The sequence below is a fragment of the Ovis aries genome, chromosome 7, assembly GCF_016772045.2.
Source record: "Ovis aries strain OAR_USU_Benz2616 breed Rambouillet chromosome 7, ARS-UI_Ramb_v3.0, whole genome shotgun sequence".
Classification (NCBI taxonomy): Eukaryota; Metazoa; Chordata; class Mammalia; order Artiodactyla; family Bovidae; genus Ovis; species Ovis aries.
The window spans coordinates 4,061,094-4,076,045 of NC_056060.1; the positions used below are offsets into that span (position 1 = coordinate 4,061,094).

General features: G+C 40.2%; 1 protein-coding gene across 1 annotated transcript in view; it reads right to left on the reverse strand.

Moving 5' to 3' along the window:
- PGGT1B (protein geranylgeranyltransferase type I subunit beta) overlaps positions 1-14,952 on the reverse strand; it is a 58,713-nt gene that overhangs the window by 19,780 nt on the left and 23,981 nt on the right. The window contains exons 3-5 of the mRNA XM_015096697.4: positions 11,011-11,078; positions 6,891-7,042; positions 5,342-5,474 (exon numbers count right to left, since the gene is read on the reverse strand). Coding sequence (XP_014952183.2) covers positions 5,342-5,474; positions 6,891-7,042; positions 11,011-11,078 — 353 coding nt within the window. The remainder of the gene's footprint in view (positions 1-5,341; positions 5,475-6,890; positions 7,043-11,010; positions 11,079-14,952) is intronic.

The window sequence follows — 14,952 nt, forward strand, 5'->3', positions numbered from 1 at the left end:
CTAAGCAGAAAGAACCAATGCATTCTGGATAATAGGAGTCAGGTTTGTCACTGTCCAAGAAGGAAGTTACAAATGAAAAGGGGAAGATTAAAATGAACTGAATGGAGTTAGAAAACAAAGATCACGGCATCCGGCCCATCACTTCATGGCAAATAGAAGGGGGAAAAGTAAAAGCTGTGACAGATTTTCTTTTCTTGGGCCCACAAGAATCACTGAGGATGGTTACTGCAGCCACAAAATTAAAACACGCTTGCTCCTTGGAAGAAAAGCTAATGACAAACCTAGATAAGTATGTAAAAGAGCAGAGACATCACTTTACCTACAAAGGTCTGATTAATCAAAGCTATGCTTTCTCCACCAGTCATGTAAGGATGTGAGAGTTGGACCATAAACAAGGCTGAATGCCAAGGAATTGATGCTTTTGAACTGTGGCGCTGGAGAAGACTCTTGAGAGTCCCTTAGAATGCAAGGAGATCAAACCAGTCAATCCTAAAGGAAATCAACCCTGAATATTTGTTGGAAAGACTCATGTTGAAGCTGAAGCTACATTATTTTGGCTACCTGATGAGAAAAGTGGACTCACTGGAAAAGATTCTGATGCTGGGAAATATTGAAGGCAAAAGAAGAGGGCAGCAGAGAATGAGATGGTTAGACAGCATCACTGGCTCAATGGATATGAATCTGAGCAAACTCTGGGTGATACTGGAGGACAGAGGAACCTGGCATGTACAGTCCATGGGGTCGCAAAGAGTCAGTGACTGAACAAATGGTGTTGGATTAAAAGTAATATGAACTCAGGCTTCCCTGGTGGCTCAGACAGTCAAGAATCTATCTGCAATGCAGGGGACCTGGGTTCAAGTCCTGGGTGGGGAAAATCTCCTGGAGAAGGGAATGGCTACCCACTCCTGTTTTCTTGCCTGGAGAATTCCATGGACAGATGAGCCTGGCAGGCTGCAGCCTATGGGATCAGAAAGAGTCAGACATGACTAAGCAACTTTCATCGTTTCATTAGCATAAATTCATGGTTTTTGATAAACAGATATAAACGTGTGGATGTGTGTCAGGGGGATGTCTGTATGCATATATACATTTCCTACCTCTCGGAGAGGGGCTAGAAGCAATGACAACCTAGTACCAATGAGCACATTTTGTGCCCAAATCCTGGTTTCTAAACACCACCCTTCAAAAAGAAGAACCAGGACTTCTTGAAGAAATGACCAATTTTAGAAATGAAGCTGGGAAACTAAACTACGAACCCAGAATAATTTGTGCCACAGAGCAAGGACGTGCTCAAAAATGAACGGGACGCGTCAAAAGGGCATAAGAGCCTGCATGAAGGGGTTTTTGCTGTCTGAATCTGGGACAGCATCAAAATAAATGATCAGTTCAGTTCAGTTCAGTCACTCAGTCGTGTCCAACTCTTTGTGACCCCATGAACCTCAGCGCGCCAGGCCTCCCTGCCGGGAGCCAGCAAGGGGAACCCCACCCGTGACAAAGGTCATGAGGAAGGGCGCCTGACAAACGCAAAGGCGGGATCAGGCCTCAGGGGTCCCCCTGGGTTTTCCCAAGCATCTACTCCTAAAATCAGAGTCTGCCTGCTTTACTGTGTTATGCTTTCCACCTACTCTTCTGACATTAACAGGGGGCTTACAGGGGGCTCTCCCCCCACCACCTTTTTCTGGAAAAAGTTAATTTAGAGCTTTTAGATAATAAGTCTCCAGGGCATAATAAGAGTGTTTCAATCCAAAAACCCCTCTGATGGCTTTCTAGCCTGCCTGACAGGTTTGTCCAGACTCTTACAGCTGCGCATGTGATTGTCTGCAGCCTCCCAACCTCGAGAGGCACAGGAAGCTCAAAACATCCTAGGAATGTAGGGGCTTTCGAGGAGTCAAAATCATTAGAATAGGACTGATTAAGGGTTTCATTGTTGAGCCAATACTTGCTGCCAAGTTTTCATATCTTTTATTTGTAGATATAGCTGGTATGAGTCTGAGTGAACTCCGGGAGTTGGTGATGGATAGGGAGGCCTGGCGTGCTGCAATTCATGGGGTCACAAAGAGTCGGACACGACTGAGCAACTGAACTGAACTGAATAGTTGGTATGTAGAAAAAACAGGTAGTAGCCCTGGTATTAGTAACATTAGATCTTTAAGTTACGTACTTTCTTTGTTATAACCCACTGCACCTTTGTTCTACAGGAATGTAACTTTATTTAGTACTTTGAGGGTGAAGCAGATTAAAGAAAAAACACTTCAAGGGAAAATGAGTTTTCTGGTTGATAGACATTTATCTAGGAAGAGAGCCATAAAAATGTTAGCAGGCCCCCTGGCCAGAAGATGATGTAAAACCACCTGAGACCTTTTGTATTCGAGAAGGTATGCAAAAAGGAAGCCTGGTCTCAATAAGGGTCAGGACTGCTGCCCCTGCATAACTCTGCATATCCCATTATTTCTTTATGTACAACTTGGGGTATATAAGCTGCTTTTGAAAATAAAGTTGTGGGTCTGGCACCAATGCTTGGCTCCCCCATGTCGTTCTTTTCTCCCTTTACAGGCTGAATTCCCGTCTGGAACACAGAGGCTCTCTGTGTCTACTTATTTGCCCTGGCTTCTAAGACCCACGTGAGAAGGAGCCCAAGGCGGAGCACCCTCCACTATTCAAGCGGGAGCCAGTGGCCTACGTAGACGGTGCAAGCCCCTTGTCTTGGAGCTTTATTGGTCTCCTGTGTAAACCAAGTTATTCAGCCTCTTTTCACCAGTAATTTTCCTACTACACTATTCTTTCCTAATTTCTCTTTAGATTTCTAAATAAATAAATTTCTCCTCACCGACTCTATCCTGCTTCGAATTCCCTGGATCCACCAGGGCTGGACCCTGGCACCTCCCTGTCCATGACCAACTCCCAGAGTCCACCCAAACCCAAGTCCACTGAGTCGGTGATGCCATCCAACCATCTCATCCTCTGTTGTCCCCTTCTCCTCCTGCCCTCAGTCTTTTCCAGCATCAGGGTCTTTTTAAATGAGTGATAGTTACAGAAAATAACCCATTTAATCAAACTCAACCTAGAGTTCCTGTTGAAATTAAATAAATAGATGAAGGTGAAAGGAAAGCTTTTTAACAGCAGAATGCTAACTGGTGATTACAGAATGAATGGCAGAGCGGGGAATCACCAATGCGTGCTGACACCGGACGACAAAGGCTTGATGAGGGGCAGGAAATTCACAGCCTCCAAGCATCTCACCATGAGATACTAAATATAGTCACAAAGGGAAAAATGCCGACTTTACAGAGAAACATCTGGCATACACCACCTCAACCAAGTGATCAAAGTTAACATCACCAATAATAAGGCGTATCAACAAGCTGTACCTCCAAATACAATGCACTAAGAAGAAAGGAGAAGGAAATGGCAACCCACTCCAGTACTCTTGCCCGGAGAATCCCAAGGACGGAGGAGCCTGGTAGGCTACAGTCCATGGGGTCGCAAAGAGTCGGACATGATTGAGCGACTTCACTCAAGAAGAACGTGGCATTATTTCTGCAATAATCATGCCACAATGCCTATCACTGTTGGGGAAATAGGGGAAAGTCTTGTTCAGGCTTCAGAAGCAGGAGAGCAGCCCTCTGATCTGCTCTGACCTGCGTGGACACTGCCTGGATTCCATGCCTGCGGGCAAGCACAGCAAGTCAGGCAGCACTTCAGATTAGAAAGAGAATTCGTCTTGAAATTCTTGAGCCCCTGATGGTCTGGGCAATCCCTGCTCCCTCTCTGGAGGGTTTAATGAAATTCTATAACTCATAAGGTGAAGCAAATCTTTCCACATTGTAGAAAGATTAAAGTAAAACCATACCCGCATTTTTGCACACAAACTGACGCAAACTGATGATGGTATCAGCTTGTGGCCTAGGATTACGAGCAGAAGCCCCTGAAACTGCGATTTGAAGTCTCACTGGTGGGTGGACGCATCTCCCCTGGACTCTTCTCAACTGGGCCTCCAGATTGTTGTTAACAAGGGACTCCCTAGCGCTGTTCAAGTCTGGAGGTAGCTCAGCCCAATTTGGTGATGTATACACTGTTAATTCTATTTTTTATATTTCTTTTCAAATTATCTTTCTTCCATAAAAAATAGAAATTGTTTATGTGTGTAACAAGGGTTTCTTTGGCTAACGAATCCTTTGAATTGAAAACAAAAGTAAAACTTTTGGCAAAACAATCACCCATCTTTGTCTATAATATCAAACTCCTTTTGTCTTAAAACTTCTTTAAAGGTTTGTTCTTTCTGCCTCTCGAGGCTTTTAAAAATTTGTGCTATTGTATATTCTGCAAATTCTGATTTATATATTTAATTTAAAATAACTCTATTCCTCTAAAAACTTACATTTCTGCTCTGAAATATGGACTAGTAAAAGCTGAGCTATAGCCTAAAATACTTTAATCTATAAAATAAAAATTTCATATTTAGTAAGTAAAATAAACCTGGGAAGCAGCACTTCTATTACTGTGATTTTATATGAAAGACTAAAAAGAAGAGCAAATGATATTTCTGGCTGAGACTAAGGTTTCCTTACTATTGTTGATAAAAAAAGAAAGACTAACTATATTGTGTGAAAGAGACATTTCTACTTGATACTCTCCTTAAACCTTAGATTAAAAAAAAGAAAAAAGAACCCACACATAAAACTATTTAGAAACCAAAAGTGATCCAAAAACCTATTGTCAGCCCAATCTTGCTATTTAAAATGGCTTAAGGAACATCTCACACCCAATACATAGGAATAATCTCACCAAGGGCACCACAATTCTCCTTTAAGTTCGGCTGTGACTTCTCAAGGACCCCTACTAGGACAGGCTATCAACATTTACTTTGAGATTTTACTTTTTTTTTGCTTCCAAGGCTGACCAATTTCTTTCCACGAAAGATATTGTTTCTCTGGATACAATCGGATTATATTTAAAATTTAATGGCTAAAGAGTCAATCTGTCCTTACATGGCTATTCTGGCTAAATATATGGCTATTATTTTTACATGGCTATTTTTACATGGCTATATGATGTACCTAGAAAACAATCTAATTACCCTATTTCCAAATTACTGCTATTAATAGAAGAGATGAGGCATGCCTCAGCTCTCATCAGTCGTGTCCGACTTTTTGTGATCCCATGGACTGCAGCACATCAGGCCTCTCTGTCCATCACCAATTTCTGATGCGTGTTCAAACTCATGTCCATCGAGTCAGTGATGCCATCCAACCACCTCATCCTCTGTTGGCCCATTCTCCTCCCAGCTCTCCTATATCAGCAATAATAACTAGAGGTGAGAGTCACTATCAACATAACTCACCATACTTCTTCTAATATAGTTGATAGCCTTTTTCATATCCATGCCAGACCAGTTGTTGAGCATATAGCAGATACAGGAAGCACAGTATACAAATCGCATGTCATTTTCACTGCCTTCAGGTACTGCACAAAAACTGAAAGTGAGAACAATAGGATTTACTGTACGGTAATTTACTTGTACAGGGGGCCGTTTAGAAACAGCCACTTTATGTTTTCACTCACAGAAAAGCCTATCACTAATAACGGATTTAAAAATCATATACTACTTGTATTATTCAGTAAAGAACAGGACTATTAACTTGAATGATACAAAACTGCCCCTAAATCATCACTCTGCTCCAAAGTTCTGGTATCCGGGTAGCTTAACCCATGACCACAGCTACTCCTCTCCAGACGCCACCACTCCAGAGCAAGTTCATCCGCTCTCAGCCACGGGAAGCTGTGGCACAGTGGTCTGAGAAGCCATGAGAGAAACAGGAGCAGGTGAAACCTGGGAACTGTTGGTTTTGCCTGTGTAAAATTTCTTCTCAGTGTACATAGAGATAACCAGTATGATAACTGATCATATTGTTTTAATTTTCACCTATAATTAGTTTTCAGTAAGTAAGTAAGGTCACTCAGTCGTGTCCGACTCCTTGTGACCCCGTGGACTGCAGAGAAGTATGTAAGAGTGTTTTATGTCTTTTATTTATAAACAAGGGTAAGGCAGCAGCAGCCAAAGACTACAGTGAAATACTGAGAAATCAGTGACATGTACTTGCTGCGTTAAGGATTTATAGTATTTCCAATCAATGCCAATTATCTTGCATGTTTCCATTAATTTTCCCCTCATCAAGAGCAGTGTTTTTAAAATAATGACAGGAAAACAGAGACAACAGTAGACGGAACACAGATATAATATGGCGGGATTTGTTTGCCAAGTTCCCTCTTTAGACAGAATCACTACTGCTTTATTACTTCCAAGATTTAAAAAAATGCTTCACCTTAAAACTCTTTTTTGTTAGACCCATGACTCAAATCATCAAGTATTAATGAACTAACTTCTTTTTCTAACCTTTAAAAATATCACAGAAACTACCTATACTAGAATATAATATTCAACATTCATCCCTTTTTCCCCCATAACTACCTTAAGGAATGAAAGTTTAGACTAAATAAACTTTTAAAACATTGACACTAAATTTATATCTGCTTCAAAATGTTAATTTTTTACCCGGAAGGTAAATTAAAGTAGATCCTAATCCTGAAACTATTAAACCACTTATTTATGGATCACTTATTGTCTTCTTAAAAAAAATAAAAATAAAAATGGAGTTCTATTATTGTGATTACTTTTATTTTCACTCACATAAGAAATATTTTATTGATCAGGCATTTAAACCATATTATACAGTGAACTTTTAGGTGGTTGGAATAAGAATTTATGACAAATTCTATAGGTCTACTATAGTACTATATTAATTTTTAGTTTCAAAAGATTCTTAAAAAAAAAAAAAAAAAAAAAAAAAAAACAGGAGAGAGAGAGACAAGTAACAACAAATGACCTGTACCTTCCATCTTCTAGCTGAAGGGCTCTCAAGCCTGCTAAGCAAGCTTCTTTATTCACCCGGCTTAGGTCATCTCCAAGAATAACTAGGCATGAAAGGCCAGTGTAGGTCATTGCTATGTGGCCACTGTCGTAAGGATGAGCAGTTCCAGGATTCTAGATTCAAAATTAATATAATGTTAATTAGAAAACGGAAATGAAATCTTACTCCATTATACAATTTGACAAGAAGCTTCAGTAAACAGTAAAATCAAACGTTGTTTTTACTGACTTGTATAGACATCTGGTAGAGAAAAATAAAACTGAATTTCATGTATGTCTCAACATAGGTATTACTGCATACTATCCAGGCACGTAGTTTTAAAATTTATCCTCAAGCTTTATGGAAGTAGATCTGATATTCAAGTAAGCCAAATTATTTAAACTTTTTATTTGATCAACCAGATCAATTATAATTTAAGGCTTATAAAGTTAGAAAAGCACCTAGAAATAATTATTTTATGCCATACAAATTCAAATTAAGTACCACAGTACTAATTACCATTTAAAAATAATACAAAACAATATAGTTGAAAAATCTTTTCCTATTTTCATATAGTTGAATTATTTTACTTTCTAATAACATTAACACTTAGAATAGTAAATAACAAAAAAATACAAAGGCTTAAGATACTAACATTGAAAAATTCTCTGAATAAAATAATCTAACTTTTAAAGTTTGGAGCTCAAATGAGTATTGACTGTAAAGTGTTTTGTGAAGACTGTTAGACTAGTAACTGCCCAGGCAGAGCTGGGGAGTCAAACTAGGAAACTCGTATTACCAAAATACTTGCTGAATTAGTTTCACTGATTTGATGGTTCCAAGAAAACTACAAAAGTTATCAAAACTCTCTCAAGGTTTGTAAAATATGTGACTCCTTGTAGGAAACCCTGTAGACTCTAGTTGGCACAGACATAGATAAAATTAACTTAAAAACTTTTTAAAATAAAAGTAAAAATGTAAAGCCAAGTAACTTAAGACTGCACATTACACAAAGCACTTAAAGTTTTATAATTATTTTCAAGTAACCAATCCTATTAACTAGTTATTTTAAAAAGCTAATTTCACTTAAAAAAATGTAAAATTTCACACTGTACTAATTATCTCTCTGTTAAGAAAGTTTTGATTTTGACAGACTAACAGCACATTTTAAATTCATCTTTCTCATCGGCTTTCTTTCTGTTTTAGTTGGGCTCATCAATAACTGCTTCAAATACCTGAATAACTGCTCAAAATACTACAAGGTTATAACGAATCTTATACAAAGATTTTGGTTAAAATAGACTCCAAAAAAATAAAAATAAAAATAAAATAGACTCCACTGCTTTCTACAATAAATGTTAACCTCTACACTACTGAAAGGCATCAAATCCTGGCTCTATTACTCACGCACTGGCTTGCCTCATTCTGAAAAATGGAGGTATCAGTATCCACTTCACAGAGTTACTATGAAGATTAAAGTTACTGCCTATACAGATGCTAGTTATCTTACTGATGATGACGCAAGTGCAAGGCAAATATCAAAAGGGCCACCGCTTCTTTGGAGTCGTGACCCAAGGGCGTTAGAACCGCTTCATCAGAACACTGACCTGCATCAGAACCCTTAACTCACCTTCTGCAGGTCTTCACAGAGTAAGTTTGTAAGGTGTTCAAATTTCCTCTAAATCTGAACTCGCCCCACCTGTCCAGTCTTACATATACAATTCCTTACACGGTCTCACAAATATGACAAGCAAATCCTCATTGTGGCATCTCTTTCATTCTGAGTTCCTCCTTAGAACTTAAGCTCTAATATGCCTGGATATTCTATTCCACATTTATAACTGACTTCTTAGAATTCTTTTTTTGGTTGTCGTTGTTGTTCACCTGCCAAGTCGTGTCTGACTCTCTGAGATCCCACAAACTGCAAGATGCCAGGCTTCCCTGTCCTTCACCATCTCCTGGAGTTTGCTCAAACTCATGCCCACGAGTCAGTGATGCCATCTCATCCTGTCGCCCCCTTCTCTTGCCCTCAGTCTTTCCCAGCATCAGGGTCTTTTCCAATGAACTGGCTCTTTGCATCAGTTGGCCAAAGTATTGGAACTTACTTAAACTAAGTATCTGCTATGTTAAAAGCACTGTGGCGAATCCAAACATAAATCAAACGTGTACCTTAACCTTGAAGGTAGAAGAGAGGTCTACTTGAATAAGTACAGTACAAAACAGGATGCGGTAAGTGCCATGGTGGAAATACAGTAATGCATGGATAAAGATTTTTTTCTGCAGGATGAGACTTGGTTAGGCACAGTGAAGAGGGGGCTTTAGGTAGGAGGGAAAGTAGAAGCAAAGCAGAGAAGGAAAACTCCTGGCTATGCAGTATATCTTAAGGACAGTATATGGTTTCACAGAGAATACGGGATCTGTTGGAAGAAAAACTGAGAAAACGGGGTTGAGAGGATCCATCAGTGTTTCTCAAAACGTATTCTATGGCCACTAGCGGCCCTGAGCATTTTTCAGGTAAGTCAATGGCCTACAGGTGGTTTTAGAAGAAAAACTGATGATGTTATTTTAGTTATATACTATATTAGAAAATCTTATTGCTCCCTCAGGTTCTCTTGGTTTCACCCCTCTCCTGGATTCTCAGCCACCACACTAACAGACAACTCCTCATGGGCCCGTATGATTCCACCAGAGCCTCTAGCTCCTTCTATCATTCAACATTCAGATTAATGCAACACAGACTGGAGTGGGACCCAGCATCCCCAGAAAATGCCTAGATCTTGATGAATTAGGGCCATAAATGGGTTTTAGGAGACCCTGTGAACCAAAGGCAAAAAAGGTTTCTTTTTAAACTTTATTTTTGTTATTTTAAATACGCTTTGGGAGAGGGGTGAGGGGAAAAAGGTCCTTAAAGTAATGTTATCAAAGAACTGTTTTACTCCAACAAGTGTAGGTATACATCTGTATAGGGTATAGTGCTGTATAACGGTCATTATCATCAGGGTCATGACTTATAGATATCCTGTCCATTATGACTAAATGCAGAGCTATCTCTATTTAGCACTGGCTTAAGTAGCAAAGTATTTTATGCATCAGATAAAAAGAACAATTTTTATGGATCTTTTTTTCTAGATTCTCTAATAAAAGCAATGAGCATACGTGATTGGAGATACTTTAGCAAAGTCATATGACTCACATAGGCATGCCTGTCTACAGCTTAAGGCAAAGGAAGAAAGCTGAAGTGGTGCCTCTGTCAAATCATGTCACCTCCTCCAAAATCACTATTTATTCCAAATTTTTGAAGCAGAGTATGGAAAAACTGGTAGCATGCCATTTACCTTCAGTTTGGAACCAGATACAAATCTTGATGTACTCAGTGTAACCAGATATTGGCTTGTAACCATCATATAAGCAGGCTGATCCCATCTAGGAAAAAGTTTCTATTTTGTGAGGTCTTCCACAAAATGATGAAGCTTTTCTCTGCTTTCTATTGTAGAAAAATACTTTGTACATAGAAGAAATACCTACAAAAGCTCGTTTGGGGTCTACCTCTTTGAAGAAGGAAAAAAACTTCTGTCAGGACTCACAGATTTTCTGCACCCGCATGTACTAGTACCAAAGTCCTGCCTGAAACCCTGGAGACAGCCTGCCTTTGTCATGAAGGTCATCATAATTCATCGCTACTTGGGCCTCGAATCAGCGCCTTAGCAAGAACGTTTTCGTTCATTCCTAAGAAACGTGAACCAAACATAAAGTCCTACTATAACACATGGAAGGTTTCTTAGAGAACAAATGTACTCGAGTACTTTATTTCCATTTTCTCCAAGAAATCACCAATAATTTGTACACACACACACACGCAGGTGCAATAGCAACAAAAACATAATTTTTGTAACAATACAAATTCCTGTGGGTTTAAATACTGTGCATTATTTCAGAAAGTAAAGTGGGTATAGCTTTCCCTTAGAGTTACAGTTCATAAAACACATTTATTTAGGTACACTAAAACTTGGAAACCTGGTTCTTCCTATATACTTTCTTAGTTTTCTTACTAAAATCTCTACACTCCCCCCTCCTCTTTCCTCCTAATCCAAACAGAACTAACCTTTGATGGATTGAATGGAATACCCAGGTAGGAAGAGCCTCGGAAGCCACAGCGATTTAGATTTGATCCTGGAAAATAAAAACATGTACTTTTAAAGTGTACCTTATTTTCACACAGATTCTAATGCAGTTCAATTATACAGTCTCTCAGAAAAAGCATATTTTAGTACCAAAGCTTTGTCACTATCTCCATTTTCATGCTACCTAACGCTGAATGTCTGCTCTAGGAGCTTTACGTGGATTTCTTCATTTAATTTCCAAACCAGTCCAAACCAAAACATGACTTCCCACCAGATACTTTTAATTTCAGCCTATGTCACTGAGTCAAAAATGTTTTCCTACCTTTTCTAAATGATGATTTTTCATGTGATCAACCTATTCAACCTCTCATGCTAAAGAACTGAAAGCAGATGCGCTGATAATAAGTGACATGTTCACAGTAATAGCTGGTTAGCAATACAAATAGTCCCGTCCAGTGTCTTTTAACCCTAACTCACAGCTTCTTCACAGGGGAGAAAGGTTTAGGTATAAATTGTTCCACAGCTGCAGAAAATAAATGTACTTCACATTTCAGTATAAGATAGTCCTTCATTCTACGTACAATACTTTGTGCAAAGAACACTGAAGTTAGAACCTGGTATCTGCTTATTCATAGCATGTTTAATCACACAGATATTTTTCCCACCTAAAATTTTTCATTTTTCAAGATATCAATGGAATATAACTGGGAACCTAAGAAAGAAAACAGCTACATCCATGAAAAGGAATTCTTGTGCACTACTCATGGGAATGTAAACTGCTGTAGCCACTGAAAAAATTAAGACTAGAACCACCATGTGATCCAGCAATTTCACTTTTGGGTATATACATTTTAAAAAATGGCGTCATTATATCAAACAGATTATCTGTAGGCCCATGTTCACTGCATTATCCACGATACCCCAGACACGGAAACAACGTAAGTGTCCAACTATGGAGGAATGGGTAGAAAGCATGTGAGGCATCTACAGACAAACATGTATGTCCCACACACACATGCACGTATGACTCAGCCATCTAAAGGTGGAAACTATGCTTCCTGCAACAATATGGATGAGCCTAATTGGCATTCAGTTCAGTTCAGTTCAGTTGCTCAGTCGTGTCTGGCTCTTTGCGACCCCATGGACTGCAGGATACCAGGCTTCCCTGTCCATCACCAACTCCCGGAGTTTACTCAAACTCATGCCCAGTGATGCCATCCAACCATCTCATCCTCCGTTGTCCCCTTCTCCTCCCGCCTTCAATCTTTCCCAGCATCACAGTCTTTTGAAAGGAGTCAGCTCTTCACAGCAGGTGGCCAAAGTATTGGAGTTTCAGCTTTAGCATCAGTCTTTTCAATGAATATTCAGGACTGATCTCCTTTAGGATGGAGTGGTTGGATCTCCTTGCAGTCCAAGGGACTCTCAAGAGTCTTCAACACCACATTTCGAAAGCATTCAGTGCTCAGCTTTCTTTATAGTCCAACTCTCACATCCATACATGACCACTGGAAAAACCATAGCCTTGACTAGACGGACCTTGTTGGCAAAGTAATGCCTTGAGAACCCCATGGACAGCATGGAAAGGGCATCACACTAAGTGAAATAAAGCATACAGAGAAAGACATACAGCGCATGTTACTTACACTTAGTAATCCGAACAAGCTGAACTCAGAGAGAGGAGACTAGCAGTTGTCAGGGCTGGCAGGGAAGATGCTGGCCAAAGGGTACAAACTTTGACCTGTAGGGTGAATAGGATCTGGGGATCTCATGTATGTACAGCATGGTGAGTGTACTGAACAATACTATACTGTATCCTCGTGAGTTAATATGACCTTAAATAGCAGAACTTAAATTTTATCACCACACACACAAAAAGGTAATTCTGGGAGAGGAATGGAGCTGTTAATTAACCTTACTGTGGCAATCATTTCACAGTATATATGTACATCAAATGACCATGCTATACACCTTAAACTTACATATATGTCAGTAATGTTGGAAAGAAATTCAAAAATTTAAATGAAAAAAAAAATGGCTATACCCACATTAAAAGGTAAGTGTGGTTTTAAGAACTATTAGAAAATCAGCATGATAGAAACAGAAGGTAGGACTGTAGTACCAACAGACTGTATATGCATTGCTATTAAAAAAAAATCAAGCTGACACACTATTTACAATAGCCAGAACATGGAAGCAACCTAGATATCCATCATCAGATGAATGGATAAAGAAGTTGTGGTACATATACACAACTGATTACTCAGCCCCAAAAAGGAACACATCTGAGTCGGTTCTAATGAGGTGGATGAATCTGGAGTCTATCATACAGAGTGAAGTAAGTCAGAAAGAGAAAAACAAATACTGTATATTAATGCATATATATGGAGTCTAGAAAGATGGCACTGATGAACCTATTCACTGGGCAACAGTGGAGATGCAGACATAGAGGAGAGACTTATGGGCGTGGGCTGGGGGAGGAGGAGAGGGCGGGACGGACGGAGAGAGTAACACGGAAACACACACACTACCGCGGGTAACGCGGATAACCAACGGGCAAGTGCTGCATGGCTCAGGGAGCCCGAACCGGGGCTCTGTGACCCTGGCGGGAAAGGGCGGGGAGGTGGGAGGAAGGTTCCAGAGGGAGGGGACACATGCATGCCTACGGCTGACTCATGCTGATGTACGGCAGACCAACACAATACTGTGAAGCAATTTTCCTTCAATTAAAAACAAGTTTAAAAAAAAATAAGTAAGTTTGGGGAAAAAAATCAAGCTGACTTAAAAACTGGTTCTGAGGTGAGGAACTAGCTTCACATCCCTCCTGACTGGTGCACGACTAACCATGATGGGTTTCAGGCACCAGACACTGTGATAGGGCTTCCCTTCTGGCTCAGCTGGTAAAGGATCCGCCTACAGCGCAGTAGACCCGGCTCCATTCCTGGGTCGGGAAGACCTGCTGGAGAAGGGACAGGCTGCCCTGGAGAATCCCACGGACTATACAGTCCACGGGGTCGAAGAGTCAAGCACGACTGAGCGACTCTACCTTTCACACTATTCAGTTTTGTATCTCCTGAAATACTTAGAATAGTAGCTTATACATTAACACTCTGAGTAATTTAGGAAACTTCTTCCCTAAATTTGGTCCCATCACTTCATGGGAAATAGATGGGAAACAGTAGAAACAGTGTCAGACTTTATTTTGGGGGGCTCCAAAATCACTGCAGATGGTGACTGCAGCGATGAAATTAAAAGACGCTTACTCCTTGGAAGGAAAGTTATGACCAACCTAGATAGCATATTGAAAAGCAGAGACATTACTTTGCCGACTAAGGTTCGTCTAGTCAAGGCTATGGTTTTTCCTGTGGTCATGTATGGATGTGAGAGTTGGAAGAAAGCTGAAAGTGAAGAAGGCTGAGTGCCGAAGAACTGATGCTTTTGAACTGTGGTGTTCGAGAAGACTCTTGAGAGTCCCTTGGACTGCAAGGAGATCCAACCAGTCCATTCTGAAGGAGATTAGCCCTGGGATTTCTTTGGAAGGAATGATGCTAAAGCTGAAACTCCAGTACTTTGGCCACCTCATGCGAAGAGCTGACTCATTGGAAAAGATTCTGATGCTGGGAGGGATTGGGGGCAGGAGGAAAAGGGGACGACAGAGGATGAGATGTCTGGATGGCATCACTGACTCGATGGACGTGAGTTTGAGTGAACTCCGGGAGTTGGTGATGGACAGGGAGGCCTGGCATGCTGCGATTCATGGGGTCGCAAAGAGTCGGACACGACTGAGCAACTGAACTGAACTCAACTTCCCTAAAGTTAAAACTCTGCACCAAGAATCTTCCCCCATTAACAACAACAACAAAATTACTTAAAAATGACTACCATCTAATGGTGATAATGATTTTGATGAACATGGTTCTCTTACT